The sequence below is a fragment of the Diadema antillarum genome, unplaced genomic scaffold (assembly GCF_040938485.1).
Source record: "Diadema antillarum isolate AM-2024a unplaced genomic scaffold, OU_Dant_1.0 scf00000040, whole genome shotgun sequence".
Lineage (NCBI taxonomy): Eukaryota > Metazoa > Echinodermata > Echinoidea > Diadematoida > Diadematidae > Diadema > Diadema antillarum.
In genome coordinates, this window is record NW_027270929.1 from 1,063,542 (window position 1) to 1,084,484 (window position 20,943).

Sequence of the window (20,943 nt, forward strand, 5' to 3'; positions counted from 1 at the left end):
ACATTTCAAACATAAAATTTGATAGAGACATTGGATTGCAACAAATTTGATGTCATATGAAGGAGAGCAAAACTTCCTAAAAGTTGATACCGTTTTAGCTGTGTATTGTGATAAATTGGGGGGGGGGGGTTGTTGTTTGCTTCTTTTTTGGGGGGGATACATATTTTTAAATTGTTTTGAAAAAAGGAAGAAATGTAAAAATGCATGATTTAATATTTATAAAAGAAGAACTGAAGAATTGTTTTGAAACCTGCGATTGAGATTGAGATTTACCGAGATTGAGACATAATTCATATTTCTGGAATTATAGGCAATATCATACACTGTTGACAAGTTAACATCTAAAACTTGAAAAAATTATATTTATGCATTATAAATTTTGCATACAATGTGTTTACATGGTCACATGTAATATTGTTATGGTCTAGTGACTTGCAAGTACCTGCAAACTAACTTTTCATGCCAAGTGGTAGGTGACGCTGGTCGCTATTACTGTAGCATTTCATCATAGTAGATTGTTCTGAGGCAGATAAGATTGAACAGAAAGTATTTTCCAAAAAGAGATAGGAGCTTGGAATTTGGCACAAATTTTGCCAATGTGTACTATTTAGCGATAAAAATAGTATCCACACAAAATTCAAGATGGCGGTAATTAATCGAGGTTGTTGTTCAAGGCATTATTTACCATTAGCACGTGATTAGTGCACGTAAAACAAAAACCCAGCTTTACTTAATTCCTCAAACTAGTTCTAAACTGTGAGTTAGGGATAGAACAACTAATGCACAAACTTAAATCAGTATAATCAATGCTAAATATTGTTAGTATACTAAATAGATCTGATAAGAATGTCTTTTTATATATAGCTAGATTGTTAACAGTTATCATGGTTATGGTTTCTTGAAAAGAAATGGTGTTATCTCCGTATGTTTTAGGCTTTATTATATTTTTTTTTACATGGTAGAATGTTTTGTGATACTACTAACCTGCACATATAAATCGAATGTGATATCTCTCCCAATGATAAACAATACCTTTAGTGTTTTGCGTGAAAGTTAAATCTCAACTTATAACTTATAATTTGATATATTTTGTTCAATCTTCTTATATTGCTGTCTATTACATGTTTCTATACATCCGAACGATATTGTACTAGTGTAAACCATATTGAGGGTCTTTTTTTTTTGGGGGGGGGGGGGAGGTGGAGCTCATTCCAGTGTTTGGGTAAGGCCCAATCTTTGATAAAAAAGAAATGCTTCTGTATCCAAGATATGCTTTTTTACTTGTATGTTACTCTGCTATTGTAGAAATGTGAATGATGATGGTATAATATGTGTAATAATGTCTGATCCGCAGATGTCCTTGAAAGCCCTTCTGATCCGAACCCCTCCCCCCCCCAAAAAAAAAAAAAAATCTGACATGGCGGCAATTTCTCAACTTTGCTCTTAAATGTGTTGTGCGAAATTACTTTTTCAGTATATCGTTCGAATAAAATTGTCCAAATTGATTATTCGTGCTGTATATTCACATTTACAAATAAACATGCTGAAACTGTATTTACTGTTATCAGATTTTTCTTACATTGTTTTTAGGCTGATTTCTTGTGGGTTATAGTGTCACAATTGATCTGAACTTATGCCATTGGTAGATGCTTTCCCATAATATAGATATCAGGATCACTCGAGAGTGAAAATTTTCATTTTCATTCATTTTAGAGTGACCTCGGGGATCACTCGAAGTGTGACGAGTGATCCCTAAGGCAGGGCTCAACACTAACGGTGGTCCGGTGGCCCAGGGCCACCAAAAACGCACGTCGGGCCACCAAAATGTCAGAAATGAAGAATTTGGTGGCCTGATCGGGCCACCGAAAAAGGTCGGATATTTGCCTTTGGGCCACCAAAAATAAAAGTTAGTGTGGGGCCCTGCCTAAGATCACTCTAAAATGAGTGAAAATGAACATTTTCACTCAAAAATCACTCCAATTTCACTCTAAATTCACCGTTTTCTGTTATTCACTCCTCACATCAAAAGTAAAAACTTCTACTCGATTTGTTTTAAAAATGTGTCCATAAAAACCTAAGACGGTTTAAGATAGCGCAACAGACAAAATAGTATCAAAATTGAAATAATACATTTAATTTGGCGCAATGCACTATGTCAACTTTGATGGCTGTCATCTTGATTTTTTTTTTTGAGCGGTTGATCTAAATTCTGTTTTAAACTATTTATAACAAGATTGGTGCCAAGTTTCAAGCTACTACCTCTATTTGACACTTTTTTTTTTTTGGTTTCATCTCATCTGCTTCAGAACAATCTACTTTGAAATAATAGCGATCAGTATCACCTGAGCTACCACTTGGTATGAAAATTTAGTTTGCAGGTACAAACCCTTGTTTGTCAAAGAAAAAGTCTGCATTTGCCAAGACTACTACACGCACCACTGGCACTGCTACAATCGCCAGTGCAAGTAGTGCGTGTAGTAGTCTTGGCGCGCGCAAGCTTTTTTATGACCAACAAGGTCTTGGTCACAACTAAAGTGGCCATTTTTACGTAGTGAGTTTTCAAGTTTGAGACATTATAACTCCCGAACCGAAAATGGTACTGACCCCTAATTTTCTCCAAATATTAATTATATGTCAAACAAAATTCTTGAAACGTTTCAAGATAATTCTTCAGTCTTTCTCTGATTTATGCTGAATCAAGCATTTTCATGATTTTCCTTTTTTCAGAAAAATATCAAAAAATGAGTGTTTTTTTCTTAAAATCTCAATCCAGTTATCACAATAACCCACAAAAATGGTATCAACTTGTAGAAAATTTTATTCTCTTTGATATGACATCACATTTGATGAAATCTGATGTTTCTATCGAATTCTATCATTTAAATAACAAATTCAGTAAATATGGCGGCCATCTTGGACGCCATCTTGGATTTGGAGGCTTTCGCAACAAAATTTTTGAGGTAGACCAGTGGAATGTTGTTTGTTACAATAAAAACTTGAAAATAAGCATGGTCTACTTAGTTTGTAGAGAGAGTGCAACTCGACCTCTGTTTTTAGCTTTTGGCCCCCCGGTTAATCTGTACACTCGTTTTAAGGTTTCAATTGGTTTTTGTTTGCTGGAAATTTTGGCAGGTTCAGTGTGACAACTTACGTTGTTTAGCTGTACAGTATTGGGCAACTAAACGCGATGCTGTTGTATTTCGCTTCCTATTACTGTAGACGCATCGCTGATAATGTTAGATATTAGGTGCACGTAACCAACATAACATTAAAACAAATTAGATCTAGGTATAATCATAAGTATTTTGCCAGTATCTTAATCTATATACAACGATGAAAACTTAAAACAATAACAGAGTAATGTAAAATACAGTATTAGTCCTAAAATATTGCACATATTCACTTAATCTCATTTAATGCCTCAAGCGACTTAAACACAGCTTGAGAACGTACAAAACACTAACGGCAACGAAGGCGAGCGTGAAACGGGGATTTCAAGAAAGGTTATGGTATTACTTCAATGTTGAATTTATAATAATTGTATAGACTCTAGTTTATATTAGTGTCCACTTACCGGTCAAGTCGCCCATCCCATGACTAGCTCCCTCAAGCAAAACAAGACACCAACATGCAAGGAGAGACAATTCCGCCGCTAAAAGTACTAAACTCATCATTCTTGAAGCAATCCTTGTCGATTTACCACTCAATAGAATAATCACTTCATTAAAGCCCTCCCATCTCAGTGAATCCACTATACATCTCAATAGGACTTCGTCAAATGCGCAACCATTGTGAGTGAGCTCTCTTATCTCGGGTCCAAATCGTCCTTCGGAGGCTTTCTACTCTCTTCTCTTCTCCATGCCATGGACATTATTCGCCGTGACTCGGCCCCATCCAGATGGTCCCAGACATACCTTCAATTCCGTGCCAAAGAAGTAGGACATTTTCCAACCTTGCCCTATGTTATAATTATCATATCAATCGCCTTTCTCAGATTCTCTTTTGTCATGTACTCATTTAAATATTATGCAGCTAACCCACCATTAAAATTATCATGACAATCTTATGCGGGTCAAACTCAACATCTTACTGTAACAGGTACAGTTACATACTTTGCATTTGTGCATACATTTGTAACGACGATAGTTCCTAGCAGATTGTAAAAGAAAATAAAAATAAATAAATGAAAATAACGCTTTCCTGCATGAAGGGTTGTCAACATAATGGTACTACAGGTGCACTAGATTCTATATACCGAGTAAATTAGGACGAGGTGAACCGTACAGTCCTCACGGGGAAATATAGATAAACGAAGAACAAAATTATGTAATGACCATATGAATACATTGTATTTAGTCATTTGCTACCAAAGCCGACAAAGTTGTTATGTGTTGTATAATCAGCCAAACGACAAACAACGAGGGGTGTATCCGTCAAACAAGGTCACGCAGCTATTAAGATGTCATTGTGTGTGTGTGTGTGTGTGTGTGTGTTTCTTTTTTGTACTCTATTCATTGCATAAATCGATTAAACAAATCAGAGAACATATGAAGAGGAAATGTCACAATATTCGTTCTTTGTATCACATTATTGGTGCAAATACAGACATCTTGTCAACGAAACCATTTATTACGGATAGAAATGCATCCAGAAGTACAAGCTTAAAGGAGACCTCCAGATGACTTTCAGATTTTTACATTTGAACAACTATAAATTAGTTATACTGAGGACAGAGTTTCAGAATTTGTGATAATTGGGATGTAGAATAAGAATATTTTCAAAATTTAGAACAAATTGCAATGAACAAGGATGACATGGCAGAGTCACCATAAGAATGCATGAGTTGGGGCTCGTGGAAGCAGAACAAAAGAAGAAGGCATGCATAGATCATACACAGGTGAACTCCCAAGCAAGCGGTGTTGTAATGAAATTACACTGCTACATTTCTGAAATATGTGAACCTCCTATGTCATCATCCTTGTTCAGTGTAATTTGTTTAAGGTTTTTCAAAGTATTGTTTCTCTGCTCAAGAATCACAATAAATTCCACAAATCTATACATGGAGTTGTCGATTTATGTACTACATGATGTGAAATTATGAAAATCGTCTGGAATGTCCCTTTAAGTTGAACGTCGGTCGTAAGAGAAAGTAATAATTCTACAGCGTCCGTCATTCGAACAGCAGTGAATCGGCTTTATCAGTGTATAATGAGTCACCTTCCTGATACATACACGTAGTTCATTCAGATCCATGCCATTTTTCGTCTCAACATGTAATATATCATGCCTCTCACAAAGTCAAATGAGCCTGTGTGTTAACAAATTTGAATAGAATTCTTTGTGTAAAATTGCTTATTGTTTATAAGATATGTAATAATCTTGCCCCATCTCAGACTTGATTTCTCTCCGCTCCTCCACTTCAACCCGTTCTCTCCTATCTTCCTCCACTCCATTAGTGCGTAAGGTGAGACAGTGGATCCTGTGTTGGATATGTGTACTAGTATTCTGTTTTGTGCAGCAGTCTGAAAAATTGATTCTCTCTCCCGCTATCTATGTGTGCATGTGTACAGACAGACATCCAACCTAACCTAAATGCACACACACACACACACACACACACACAAACACACACACACACACACACACACACACACACACACACACAGACACATATACAATGTAGATAGATGCATACGCACACACATGGATACATTAGTACAGACACATAAGTACATTCATACGTACAAACATACTATACATACATACACACATACATACGCACATATATGCATACACACACACATACATGCATACATGCATACATGCATTCATTCATTCATTCATTCACACCCGAAAATGTTAACCTCACAGAATACACAGACAAGTTAAAACCTGAATGTCAACTTTTACAGAGCTGACATTAAAACTGCTAGTCCATCAAGGCTACATTCGCAAAATGATGGGACTAATTCATACACTTAAAAGCTGACATAAAGTTGCAAAGAATGATTCTTCTAAGTAGAACAAGAAAAAAAAAACATTAACATGACTGAAAGCTGCATTATTAAGAGCAGATAATGCCGACGGTTCAGATATTTGCTTATTGTGAACATGATGTGCAGTTTGCTATCTGTAATAAATGTTTCAAGTTAACAGAATGGCAGTAAACTTTGTACTGAATGGTTTGGCACCCTTCAAGGATCTGTAGCTGAAGCACAATAAATGATGTATACATGTGTATACATGTACACAATCCGTACTATGTACTTTACTTGAACCTTACAGTGCAGTCAAAGCCATTACAAGCAAGTACTCCAAACCTTCAACACACAAAGTAGGTCGTGAAATTTCAAGGTATGTATTCATTTCTCTTTATTACAGAGACACCTGCAAGTGTGGCATCCCAACATGGAATATATATTAATATGTCAAATTGCATGGCAACTTTTAACAGACACGACATTGGAAGTTGCTATTAATCTCTCAGATTATCACATATTAATTTTGCTGTGCAAATCATCTTTGCTCTCTGGGGGCAAATACATATATAGATAATGCTCTTTGTCAGATATGAAAGCTCTGTAATCATCTTCATATTAACAGTAATACTGAGCACTATTTACTCTTAACATTAAAGATAAAAGATCTACAATGCATGACTACTCACATAGTAGTATATTTGGCAGCACCACAGAATCTCTATAGAAATCAACGTGACGATAATCAATTTCATAAAATTATCTTGAATCATTTCTGTATGGTGATTTCTTTAGCGGAATTATAACAAAGAAAGTGTCTGTTTCATTTTAACCCTGTCACTTTTTCAGTGCGCTCGACTGACACCTCTGAAGTTTGTTCATACCAACCCTGCATCTGTTGAAACTTAAAGCATGGACTGGAATTCAACTGTCTTTTCAACAATAGGATCCAATTCTGTACATTTAATATCTGTCGTCAATACCAAATGGAGAATTCATTTTTCACAATATTCCAAGAAGTGTTATTTTGGTAATAATGTTCCTTGAATGAACAACCATGCAAATGAAAACAGCCATGCTAAGCGTGCAAAAGGAAAAAACAGGGAGAGACATCAACAGTATTCAACACAAAAACAAAATACTGGGAGAATCACACTTTTCAAATCTGCTCAAATAAACAAACTAAAAAAAGTGTAATCTGGAGTGGGGGCACACCAGGATACAAAAACCTAAAATGCCTTCCTTTTTGGTACAAAATAGTTCCTGCTATGCCTTCAAGTGAGAGGTGAATGGGTCTATTTGTTGGCGAATTCAATTCCCTTCTTGATGCTTCCCTGTAGCTCTGCCATTGCAGCCTGGACAAGCTTCTTCTCGTACTCAGAGAGCGTTCCAAAGCCCAGGTTCTTCTCCATGCCATTTTTCTAAAGGTAAAGGCGACCAGAGATCAAATTAAGGAAAGAGACTTGAAACAGCGGGGAGGATACCCGCAATGGTATATGACGACGACAAAGACAAAGCCTACATGATTGTCACTAAGGAACTTCTCTGGAGTTTTGTTGGCAGTTCTAGTGGGATACAGTGGTTGTACATGTACCTGTATTCCAGGCTTTTACAAACCTGTGTACCTGCTTGCCTGGGTTGACCCCCTCCCCTCCCCCCCCCCAAAAAAAAAAAACAACTCTGAAAACTCAGTTTTGATTGGCTGATAACCGACTTATGTTTGGTTTTCTGACATATGTTTTACTGTATCTTTATATGTAACAGAGCCGAGAAGAGATAAAATCAAATGAAAGTCATATTACTCACATAATCTTTAATGTCTTTTCTGATTGAGATCAAAATTGAAGGCATTTCAATTTGATATTTGGTGCATGCCCTGCCCTCCTGCTGCAAATTACTACAGAAAAGTGATAAGTGAAAATTAATTTCGGTAACTGTCATAGTGAAAATGTTACATTCCTATAAAAGGCCAACTAAAAATAGGAGGCACAGAAAGATGAATGATACTTACACCAAGCAAGATTGGGTTGGCAAAGAATGCAGCTTCTGTCTGGTCTGAGTCAACAAACGCACACTCAATGACTCCTTCCTTGCCACTCAAGGCCTCAAGAAGCTGCAGAAAAGAGAGTTATATCCATGTTTACACGCTCTCATACATTATACAGTCATCCTTGCTCACGTTGACCTCACATAGGGCGAAAAATCGTCAAAGTCGAAGGTCTTTTCAAGTCCTCTTCTCTTTATATTCTATTGATTTTCATCCCTCATAAGTTGAATTTTCTCTAAGCTGAAGCGATTTCTTCACTCCAAATAGATTAGACAGGTAAGGTTGCCTGTAGTGCTTCGCTTTACTCTAAATCAAATCATGCAACGAAACCTGCTGAGCACCTACATGCTAACTTTGGTAACAAACCGCTTTCAATATCTCCATAACTCACTCACGCAGGAGAGAACAACACATGAATATTCTTATACTCTCCTTCATAAAAATGAAGCATCTTTACATAACTCATGAATGTGGAATATCGCGACACAGAATTTCACGTCTGAGCGTATCAGTACATAATGTGATTTTGGAAAACATCGCTGCATGACATGGACTTTTAACTTTAAAAGGGGATAGGGGGAAAGAAAGAGAAGCATAAAGAAGATAAGACATAGCAGGGAAGTAAGTATGGTGCACTCCAGTTATAACAAACACGATTATACTGAAATTCCGGTTACAACGAAGTAAAAATTTAGGCCCCAACATTATCTGCTCGATACTTATTATTGTTCATTTGTTAAGTTATCGCGACATTTCACTGTAATGAAAGAAAACTGCCAGTCCTGAGGACTTTGTTATAACGGGAGTCGACTGTTTAAGAGGAGATATGAAAACAATAGAGGAAGCAAAGAGTACCTACGAGTAAAGAAAGAGAGAGAAGAGTAGAAAATAATGAAATACATCACAAGGAAAGGGAATCAAAGAGATGAAAAGTCAAGGCAAGGAATGCAAAATGAGAGAAGGCGAACACAGTGAATGCTGTCTAAGAATTCAGGGAAAGGGAGGAAGCCCAAGGAAAACAATGTAACCCATGCACACAATTTCAAGACTTACTGAGAAGGTGAATCTTGCTGCAGCATAGGCCATGGACAGAGTGGCTGATCCCTGTCAAAGAAAATAAGATCAAAGAAATATTTTTTCACTACTTCAGACAAACAAGGTAGAAAGATAAAATGATCCAACTACAGTAGAGTGCACTACCGTTATAACGAACACGGTTTAACAAAATTCTGGTTACAACGAAGTAAAAATTCAGGCCGCAACATTATCCACTCTATGCATATTCATTGTTTATTTGTTCAGTTATAATAGAAAACTGCCTGTCCTAAGGACTTCGTTATAATGGGAGTCCGCTGTACCTTGATTGATGGTCACGACAGTAAGATCTCCATTCCAATCTCTGTCTGACCCTCAACAGACTGCAATGCGTCATATTCACTATGTCAGTATATCAATAGCTGGCTACAAAGTGATGGGTGGCCACCATCTCATATGGAGATTATCATGTGGTATGGAGAAGGAAGTTTGGATGGTTTCAACTTCTTTCCGTGTGTCAACTACATATAATCCACATTTAAACACTAAAACTACTATAAAAAGGGATGAAAGTGTCCTATGAAATATTGACAGAAAGGTTTCTAGGTAGCTGAATGAAAGCAAACGAGAGTACTAGTGGAACTTTACAGAAACCATCCTTGTCTTGTCTTGTTCATCCTAAACAATACCCTCAGCTTTCAATCCCAGTTCTGTGCATTTCTGTGAATATTGAAACATCTACACAATATATTTTGACTACTACAATTTATCATACTAATATCTAAGAATTGTTCTGAAAACACCACGACCAACACTACAAAGTTTTACTCCTATGTCATAGAGACCATTTTAATTAAATGACAGAACATAGTGCAGTGAATGCAAGGTTTACAATAAATTATCTACAGATCGATATCATTCCAAAATCAAATGACTGACATTTGGTCATAATGCATGAAATATCAAAAAACATAAACAAATCAAAACCCACATCCGGACATTTCAAGCTTCATCAGGACCATGGTCTTCAGCATAACTTCCCAGTAGCTTTGTGCAACTATGGTTCAAAACATCATCCTTAATAATATACGATGATCATGTATTATCTTCATTGCCAAGTCAAAGAGAAAGAAATTATTCTATGCACTAGTGTTAATAACCATTCAACAGCAACAACAAACTCACACTGGTTTTCTTGTGATATCAGTGGAATTACATATTGCAATGTCTTCACAATGCTAAAAGACAGGGAAGTGTAAGTGCAGTGCTGCATCTAGTTCACAGCATGCATGCACAAGAGTGGCAGACCAACTTACGGCTCCAGCTTTGGCCTCCACAACCTCTGTACCAGCATTCTGGATGCGGACTGTGAGCTTCTCACGCTCTTCATCTGAGAAGGACACCGCCGGTGTGGCCTGAAGGGGATAAGGAGAAGGGAGAGGAAAGCAAATAAAAGTAACTTGTGGCTAGGTCTTCATGCAATCACATCAAATGATGAAAGTATTATCAAATTGAAGAACTAACAGTGTTTTTCCTTCCACAGGAAAATGTTGAATTCTATGGTAGAGGTATCCGCGGCAGCACGGAGATCATTTTACTGGGGATAGATGCCCAACATTGAGATTTTTGTTCCAGTGGCGGATCCAGAGGGGGGAGCAACTAGCGCACGCCCCCCCTTTATTTTTTGTTAAAAACAAAAGAAATAAAAACGAAAACATGAAATGAAACCCAGAAGTGGCAACAGAAATATTAGTTGCCCCCCCCCCCCTTACAGAATTCCTGGATCCGCCCCTGTTGTTTCATATGCAATATGAATATCCATCACAGAAAATCATGCAAGAGTCAATTTTACCTGAACTCCAAGCTCTTGGGACCAAAGAAATAGCTCTGCAAGAACATTATTCCACTTCACTCAATCAAAGAATGTACTCGCACATAAGTAAACTTCTAAGGACAGTCAGACAAGTCATAGCCAATATATCTCTATCATTATCATTCAAACCAGTATTTGACTTTCATGTACGTGGCAAGGACTCATCTCATACAGCCAACTTAAATCGGATCGATTGCACTGTCCTATTCTAAGGGACCGGCACTTATCCATGAATATTGGTGACAATATGGTCTCCTTTATCCAGGGTAGCCTCTCCAGTGTTGCCTCTGCTATACCAGAGGGCCCTGCCATTATTATCACCCCAGCGTTGCAAAGTACCCATTTATACACCTGGGTTGAGAGGGACATGGAGGGTAAAAACATCTTGTCCAAGGACGCGGGCACTTGACAGGATTTGAACTCCGGACCTTTGATTTGAAAGTCAGAGTCTTATCCACTTTGCCACAATGCCCCCACAACCTACACTTCCCATTTCTGGAATTTTCCCTCCCTCTCCTACATTTTCACATATTTTGACAGCTAGAGCCCTTATTGTCTACTGACATACCTGTGAGAGTAGTGGGATGATCGTGATGCCAGCATGACCGCCAATTACAGGGACTGAGGTGGCCGACACATCGTTGCCCTTGGCTTCGGCGACGAATGTGTTCGCACGGACCACATCCAGCGTCGTCACTCCAAACATCTTGTTGGGCTGGTACACACCCAACTTCTTGTAGACCTCAGCAGCTATGGGGACTGTGGAGTTTACCTGCCAGAAGAAAATGATGATGACAACACTGAGATTCATCACTTGTTTCTCCAATTCTTGGATCTAGTTTTCTTGTGAAGAGATCTGCATTGCACTGAATTATGATTATCCATCTAATTAAGCCATCAAATCAAATTTGTTGTACCAGCTCACTGGTAATTGTTTGCCAACAAATATTTACACTAGGACATACCAAAAGAAGTAAATTTTCACTGGCACAAATATTTTTATCACCTGACCCATTTCTTTAAATCAATTTTCATCGCACATAATATACATACCTCATTGTTCTAGCAGAAAGAAAGCAGAATAGGTGTAAAACATTAGGAACATCTTACATCCACCATGTAAAATCCTAAACATGACAAAATCCTAATAGACATACTTTTGATTTTGAAATTCACACAAGTGGCAATGAACATAGAGGAAAGTATCATGCATTAGTGATTTGCTTGCTTAGACAGGCTTTGTTTTCTCTTGCCAGCAACATTAATAGTTTCACACCAGTCTACATCTAAAACATTCACGTTTTTCATGTGGGGAAAACCCCTGCCCCCCTCCCGATCTGCACACCAGCCACACTGTTGTTACTTACTGGGTTTGTGACAACTCCAACGAGGGCCTCTGGGCATGCCTTGGCTGCTGCTTCACAGAGATCTCGCACAATTGAGGCGTTTGTATTGAAGAGGTCATCTCGGGTCATACCTACACAGCACAACAATGAAGGCAAATCTCAGAAATTAAATTTTTTTTTTGAACAAAGAAAAGCTCTATTTTCAAAGTATGGGGAAACCCTGTTCTAGCGAGCTTGCTTTCAACAAAGTGATTTTGGCAGTCCCCATATTGCATTTCTGTATCTGGCAGGTCTATAGTTTTAATATGTTTACAACTCATAACAGGGTAAATTTTATGGTTCTGGCACATGACCTCATTATAACAGGTTTTCCCTGTACTGAAAGTCACGTCGCAGAGTACAATGGATAAAAGAAAGAAGTTGGTTTGTTGATTTGACTTCAATGATGTCCCCCTCAAAAAAGAAAGCAAACATCATATTCCTCCTTGAATTTATTCCAGCCTTGACTACAAGACAATCTGTCAAGGACCACTTACCAGTATACATAAAGAGCTATTTTGAGTACAAAAGAAAGAAAAAGAAATTATAAACACACACATACACCCACATCTATGACTTTTAAATAAGTGAAATAATATTCATTTCCGATCATTATCTAATTTCTCTTTCAAAAACTATGTTATCTTATCTCATATGTCAATGAGAATACAATGAGGACAAAGAAGTTATCAGTGAAGACTCTACTGAACTTTATCTACAGTGTACTTTGACTTCAAAAACAAGTCACTCAATCTGAATGAACTTGACATTCTCCCCAAAAGCTCAAGAGAAATCCAAGAGAGAGATGGTGGGAAATTTACCAGGTTTCCTTGGTACTCCAGCGGGAATAACGACCACATCACAGCCCTTGAGGGCATCGTTTAGCTGCTCTGCCCCGACGTGTCCAGTGACCTGGGCCCTGCTCTCGATGTGACTGAGGTCGGCAGCGACGCCCGGGGTGTGGACGATGTCATAGAGGGCCAAGTGGCTGACCAGTGGACTCTGTTTCAGGAGGAGTGAGAGTGGCTGCCCTATGCCACCTGCTGCACCCAGGACTGCTACCTTTGAGTTTGCCTAGATGATTAAATTTTCAGGAGGGAACAAAAGACTCATTGATTAGCCCTTGCTGTGTTCACCTATCAGCACTTTTGCATGTTTCCCTTTGCTAATTAGCTTGAATCTTCATGAAACTTTCCGGAATTGCCACTGGCATTCCATGCAATGTGTCTAGCAGACAAACAGTGAAAGACTTTCATGAGCATTTTACTTAAATTGTGAATCTTGGCTCTTCGCGAAATTCGCCGGTGAAGTTTTGGGCAGGCAAAATTTTCTTACATCATTAGGTCTAACACAATCAAGATATTTTCTACTCCAGTTTAGAGTGGGATTCCGATTATTATGAGTAAGATATTAAAAGAGAAGATTTTCTGTTGAAAGAAGTACCAGGGCTGTACACACATTCTTGCTGCTGTCTGTTTCTGTTTCTTTCCCGTCAGTATACTCAGAATTAACTGTACTCCACCAATATTGTAATTAGTATGGTCGTGTATATGCAGGGAAGGAGAGGTGAGCGCTAGTGCACTTTCGCACCTCTTCGTCAATTAATCTCCAAACATGCACAAACTCACTCTAAATATCCAACAGCCATGATTATTTGCATCTGAGTGAGACCCAAGTTCAATAGAAATGGAATTTTCACCATTTTGACACTTTTACACTTGTCAGAATATGTTGATCGCAGCTAGTTCGTATTGCAATAACTGCGCTGCACAGTGTGAGCAGATTTCAGACAGCGCAGCACGGTATACAAAGCACGTTCACGGCAAGGCAACAAGCAAAGCTATTGATCTGAATGTGGTGATCTCATAGCGATCACAGAAAGTTCTTCTATGGTATCTTTAAAAAAATAGACTTTTTTTCTGCCATTCGGCTTGTACCGAGTCGTGGCAGAGATTGGTTGAGGTTTGGGCTTGTTGATCATGTTGTTTGTGTGTGTGTGTGTGTGTGTGTGAGAGCGTGTGTGTGTTTATGAATGAAAGAAGATTGTGAAAAAATAAGGTTATAAGACAAGGGTGACAGAATATAAAGGGAAAGATTAGAAAAAAAAGGGGGGGTAGAGAAATGAAAGAAAAGACACCAAAAAGTTAAACCTGGAAAAAATGAAACAGTTTACAAAACAGAAAGTACACTAAAAATAAAAAGAAAAGATAATGGAAAGCAAGAAAGAAGAGAAAGCTGCATTACAAAGGAAAGCAAGGGAGAGTTGGATATGTTTGAAAAGAAGAGGAAAGCAAAGAAAAAGATCGAAAAAAAAAGCACCAAGTAGAATAATAGAATGAGAGATGAATCAAAATTCGATGAAAGCAAAGATGAATAGGAGGAAAATAAAGAATTATACAGCTTAAAAACGACATAACAAACAGGATTCAACAGAATGAAACATAAGATATTAGAGAGGAAAGAAAGGAAGGGCAGATGGAGTGAAAGATAACCCATGCAGGAAACATAGAACAATTAGGAAGAAAGTAAGATTAAATAGAAAATTGAGAAAAATCAGACAAGAAGAAACCCACAAAGAAATGATTAATATGAAGGAAAGGAAAAGTTAGGAATACCTGAAAATGAAAGAAGAAAAGACAGAAAAGAAAGAGAAAGAAATATAACTAAGTGGCAGCACATACAAATGTACACATGCACACACTCAACCGCTTTGTAAAAGCCGCAACAGCTCCTGCAAGACTTGGCCGAGGAAAGGGGAAAAACAAATTTCTTTTCAACAGTTCAAAGACACCATAGAAAAAGCCACTGTGATCACTACATTCAGATCAAACAATCGACGCATACAGGTAGTCTAGTTGAGGCCTACTGGCACTGCTAATGCACTTGTCAATGTAATGACTCACCCCACTACCCCCGGACATGGGTGCGTCATTTCCTCGTTTGGTCCGTCAAATTTGTGACCCAGGTGTTCGTCATTTTACCAGCTTTGTCCGTCAAATTTTTGACCGAGGGGTGCGTCAAAATCCCATCATTGTCGGTCAAAATTTTGACCGAGGGGTGCGTCATGGTACGTCACTTGGCTATGGAAAATAACACGCATTTTTGCACGCTGGATACACGTACCGCGAGTGAAATTACAGTGAGCGCTTATGCGCTTTCCCGCGGCAAGTGAAAATCAAAGTCGGGAAGCGTTTTGGAATAAGAGGAAAAAATGCTTGCCAGAATCTGGCAAGCAAAGTATTTAAAAGCCACCCTTTCTCCTTACATTTTCCCTCCAACAAACCCATGAAATCATGCACACTCAATCTCAAACCAGGGACTGTTCAGCGATGTAACAACTTAGTTCAATCTTTCCTGTCGAAACGGCAGCAGAAGAACTGCTTGCCGCATGCCATTTTCTGCTCGCGGGATAGCCCGACCAGCTGGCCAGACGCGCGCGCGACGCTGTTAGCTGTGCGATCCATCTCTACGTACCGCGACTTGGCTGTAGTTACGCAGTACTCGAGCGGGAATATGAATGCCGTGGCGTGGTGTGTACCTACCTGCGCTGCAGCAGTATGCATCCACCGCACTAGCAATGGCCGCGCACACACAGCGCATTCTGCACACATGTGATTGTCATGTATGGATTGCATGCACAGAATACATACTACTGCACGGAATATCGTAGCAGCAGCGTGATGTACGGTGAATGACAATACGGTGCTTACATGGTAAGGGAAACTTGCCGAAACTTTTACAAATTATGTGTACGAACCAAAAGAAAATGAAATTACTTGAATAAAACGTATGCAAAAATCGTTTCAGTATTTACGGGGGTGCGTCAAATGTACCGAGGATGTCCGTCAAAAAAGTGACCGAGGTGTGCGTCACTTTCAACGTGTTGTCCGTCAAAAAAGTGACTGTGGTGTTCGTCACTTGCAGCGTTATGTCGGTCAAAAAAGTGACTGTGGTGTCCGTCAAAAACCCCGTGTGGTCAGTCAAAAAATGACCATGACGCACCCATGTCCGGGGGTAGTGGGGTGCGTCATTACATTGACAAGCGCATAATAGTGCTACTGCATGCGCGCGTGCTGAACATATTTGTAATCTTGTATTATGCTGATCACTTGTGTACACAGCAGAATTTCAAGCGATTTTTTGACACTTTTACTTAAAGTGTTAAAACCTAACTTCTATTCAACTTTGGAGACTCAGTTGCAATTAATTTTAGGTTGACTAGGGTCTAACGTTAAATGAATAGGCCTAACCAGGCCCAGGGTCCAGGGACAGGGTGAGTTTGCGCATGCTTGGAGATCATTGACGAAGCGGTGCGAAACTCACCGAAAACTAGAAACTAAAGCCGGAGCGGAGAGATGTTTCACATTATGGAGATCTATCTTTATAATATTGGGCCCTAACACTACAACAGACCTACTTTTTTTGTATAGAAACTTAGAACTGGTTAGCCTGCGTAGAACGGTTAGACTTTAAGTGCTAGCTGTGCTGTGTACGTAGGGCAATCCACGCCGGCACGGGCGGGCCAAGGCTTCACGTGCCTTCATATGGCCATGCAATATGCATGATACAGTGTAACTTAGGCCGAAGCCCGAGCCCAAGCCGGCTGTAATTTCAAACATGTCAAACGAAAGAACAGAGTCATATTTACCTGGCATGACGTTGAGAAGCTCCTTTGAGCTTGCGTCCGCAGGAGGTGTCTGAAAATAGCGTTTCTGTGCATATTTAAACCTGTTTTGAGGCAAAATTTCCACACGTTTAGGTCCGTCCTACACCGGCTTTTGCCTGCCACACGATCTCAGTGCATGACAGAATAATTAGAAGGAAGGTAAGGTCAAAGGTTGCGTAGATTCCTTGTTGAAACGTGGGTGTGTGCCAAAGAGATTATGTGGTATAATCTCTTTGGTGTGTGCAGAGTTCTGTGGCGTACATGTACTGCTGCTTGCGCTGCATGCCAAAGAGATTTTACACCACTAGATGGCGTAGTCCCGGGGCCCGTTGTTGCATAGATTGGAAGTTACAACAGGTAACTTTGCCATTCAATGGTACCATGGTAACAATACTCAACAGCCAATCAAAATCAAAAATTCCATGGAAGTTACTATTGGATGGCAAAGTTAACATAATTGTAACTTTTATGCAACGGGCCCCAGAGTGGAGGCGCAGAGCCGACAGTGGCTAGGCGGCATGCCAGGCGCCCCCCCCCCCCCACACATACACACTGTACACGCACGCACACACACACACACACACACACACACACACACACACACACACATACGCTCTTTTTTTTTTGCAAAGAATATATTTTAAAAAGGCCTACAATTATTAAAAAGAGTCTTACCACATGGGCCCCCACTTTTTTTTTTTCATTTCTGGGAAATCATACCTTGAAAGTGAGCTTGAAGTTACCCAACTTATCAAATTTTGTGCAGAGAAAATAAACTTCATATTGTTTATCTTTGCTTTTCAGCAGCCGGTCTTGTTACGGGAAGGGCAACAAAAATTGTGAAGCTTGTCAGCCAATAACTTGGGGGACACAACCAAAGTTCAAATGAAATTCAAAATCTAACTGTCATCCAAAATGGCTACCCCTCCATACTCGAGCCTTGGATGAGATCGTTATCCAGCCAATTTGTATAAGTGCATGTGAATGCGGCTATCTGATGGATTTTCAGCCTGTATTCGAGCCCTATGGGTGGAAAAAACTGCTTGGCGGAGGTCTGCCGGATTGCTTTTCTGTTTTGCTGTTTTTCCCCCTATTATAGGAATGATCAGAACAGCTCATGGGCGTCACCAGGGGGGGGTGCGTTGGGTGCGAACGCACCCCCCTTCAGACTAAAAAAAAAAAAAAAAAAAAAAAAAAAATTCAGTCTGCGAGCGACCTCAACGCCGGACACTAAATGATTATTATTTTTTCTTATATTGTTTTTTTTTTTTGACATTTTGCATCGGGGACAAAAACAAAAACAAAAAAATCGTGCGCAAAAGCAATTCGCACCCCTGGTTCTGGCAGCACTGATTTTATACATAATTATCTACTAGTACAAGTGTATTCTATACAGTGTTGACTATATACATAGATTTTGGACATCCTTCCCATACTTGGTCACTTCGACGCCACCTCGCTGGTCATACCTCCCCCAGTCATGAACATAAACCGACACCCTTGACTACCAGTGGCGGATCCAGGGGGAGGTGCGCACCGGGCGTCCCCCCCCCCCCCCCCCCGCCCCCTCTTAATTTCCAAAGCGAAAAAGTATAGCTACAAATGGCAGTTTTTGGACTATAAAATGTTAACATTTTCAATCTCGCTCGCTGGCATTTAGTCGTAATGCCATTCTCCTGATGTTGCTGCCAGTAATTGCCGGCAGTTCCACCCGGTGCGCCCCCCCCCCCCTTACTGCAAAGAATATAGCTACAAACGGCAGTTTTGAGACTGTAAAATGTCACAATTTTCAAGCTCGCTCGCTCCGCTCGCTCGCATTTGAATTCTCCTAATATTGCTGCCAGTAATTGCCAGCAGTTGCGCCCGGTGCGCCCCCTCAATTTCGAAAGCAAAAAAAAAAAATATATAGCATCAAACGGCAGTTTTGGGACTGTAAAATGTCAAAATTTTCAAGCTCGCTCGCATTTAATCTTTATGCAATTCCCCTGATGTTACTGCCAGTAATGTCTGCAGTTGCGCCCGGTGCGCCCCCGCCCCCCCCCCCTTAATTTCCAAAGCGAAAAAATATAGCTACAAACGGCAGTTTTTCTACTGTAAAATGTCAAAATTTTCAAGCTCGCTCTCTTCGCTCGCTCGCATTGAATCGTTATGCAATTCACCTGATGTTGCTGCCAGTAATTGCCAGCAGTTGTGCCCGGTGGCATGCGCTCCACCCCCCCCCCCCCCTTAATTTCCAAAGCGAAAAAATATGACTAAGAACGGCAGTTTTTGGACTGTAAAATGTAAAATTTTCAAGCTCGCTCGCATTTAATCGTTATGCAATTCACCTGATGTTGCTGCCAGTAATTGCCAGCAGTTCCGCCCCCCTCCCTTTATTTCCAAAGCGAAAAAATATGGCTAAGAACGGCAGTTTTTGGACTGTAAAATGTAAAATTTTCAAGCTCGCTCTCTTCGCTCGCTCGCATTTAATCTTTATGCCTTTCTCCTGATGTTACTGCCAGTAATTGTCTGCAGTTGCGCCCGGCGCACCCCCCCCCCCCTTAATTTCCAAAGTGAAAAAATGATTACAAACGGCAGTTTTTCTACTGTAAAATGTCAAAATTTTCAAGCTCGCTCTCTTCGCTCGCTCGCATTGAATCATTATATGCAATTCACCTGATGTTGCTGCCAGTAATTGCCAGCAGTTGTGCCCGGTGGCATGCGCTCCACCCCCCCCCCCTTAATTTCCAAAGCGAAATAATATGGCTAAGAACGGCAGTTTTTGGACTGTAAATGTAAAATATTCAAGCTCGCTCGCATTTAATCGTTATGCAATTCACCTGATGTTGCTGCCAGTAATTGCCAGCAGTTGTGCCCTGTGGCATGCGCTCCACCCCCCCCCCCTTAATTTCGAAAGCGAAAAAATATGGCTAAGAACGGCAGTTTTTGGACTGTAAAATGTAAAATTTTCAAGCTCGCTCGCATTTAATCGTTATGCAATTCACCTGATGTTGCTGCCAGTAATTGCCAGCAGTTCCGCCCCCCTCCCTTTATTTCCAAAGCGAAAAAATATGGCTAAGAACGGCAGTTTTTGGACTGTAAAATGTAAAAATTTCAAGCTCGCTCTCTTCGCTCGCTCGCATTAATCTTTATGCCTTTCTCCTGATGTTACTGCCAGTAATTGTCTGCAGTTGCGCCCGGCGCACCCCCCCCCCCCCTTAATTTCCAAAGTGAAAAAATGATTACAAACGGCAGTTTTTCTACTGTAAAATGTCACAATTTTCAAGCTCGCTCTCTTCGCTAGCTCGCATTGAATCATTATATGCAATTCACCTGATGTTGCTGCCAGTAATTGCCAGCAGTTGTGCCCGGTGGCATGCGCTCCACCCCCCCCCTTAATTTCCAAAGCGAAATAATATGGCTAAGAACGGCAGTTTTTGGACTGTAAAATGTAAAATATTCAAGCTCGCTCGCATTTAATCGTTATGCAAGTCACCTGATGTTGCTGCCAGTAATTGCCAGCAGTTCCGCCCGGTGCGCCCCCCTCCCTTAATTTCCAAAGCGAAAACATATGGCTATAAGAACGGCAGTTTTTGGACTGTGAAATGTAACATTTTCAAGCTCGCTCGCATTTAATCGTTATGCAATTCACCTGATGTTGCTGCCAGTAATTGCCAGCAGTTCCGCCCGGTGCGCCCCCCTCCCTTAATTTCCAAAGCGAAAAAATATGGCTATAAGAACGGCAGTTTTTGGACTGTGAAATGTAAAATTTTTAAGCTCGCTCTCTTCGCTCGAGCGCATTTAATCTTTATGCAATTCCCCTGATGTTACTGCCAGTAATTGTCTGCAGTTGCGCCCGGTGGCCCCCCCCCCCCCCCTTAATTTCCAAAGCGAAAAAATATAGCTACAAACGGCAGTTTTTCTACTGTGAAATGTCAAAATTTTCAAGCTCGCTCTCTTCGCTCGCTCGCATTGAATCG

At 40.0% G+C, this 20,943-nt stretch overlaps 1 protein-coding gene across 1 annotated transcript; it reads right to left on the minus strand.

The window, feature by feature from the left end:
* Window positions 1-7,099: 7,099 nt before the first annotated feature.
* Window positions 7,100-17,097, minus strand: LOC139711849 (malate dehydrogenase, mitochondrial-like). The gene is made up of 8 exons (XM_071623704.1): window positions 16,967-17,097; window positions 13,140-13,392; window positions 12,301-12,410; window positions 11,502-11,705; window positions 10,377-10,475; window positions 9,079-9,129; window positions 7,990-8,091; window positions 7,100-7,399 (listed from the first exon to the last, which is right to left on the minus strand). The coding sequence occupies exons 1-8, from the start codon at window positions 17,036-17,038 to the stop codon at window positions 7,274-7,276; spliced, it is 1,017 nt and encodes a 338-aa protein (XP_071479805.1). The 5' UTR covers window positions 17,039-17,097; the 3' UTR covers window positions 7,100-7,273.
* Window positions 17,098-20,943: the final 3,846 nt, after the last annotated feature.

Bases quoted from the DNA above. Each gene is read 5' to 3' on its own strand.
- LOC139711849 (XM_071623704.1), bottom strand. From the start codon at position 17,038: ATGCACAGAAACGCTATTTTCAGACACCTCCTGCGGACGCAAGCTCAA. The intron at 13,393-16,966 runs GTAAATATGACT...TTAATCATCTAG, and splicing joins GCTTCTCAACGTCATGCCAG to GCAAACTCAAAGGTAGCAGT. The intron at 7,400-7,989 runs GTAAGTATCATT...CTTTACCTTTAG, and splicing joins CCAACCCAATCTTGCTTGGT to AAAAATGGCATGGAGAAGAA.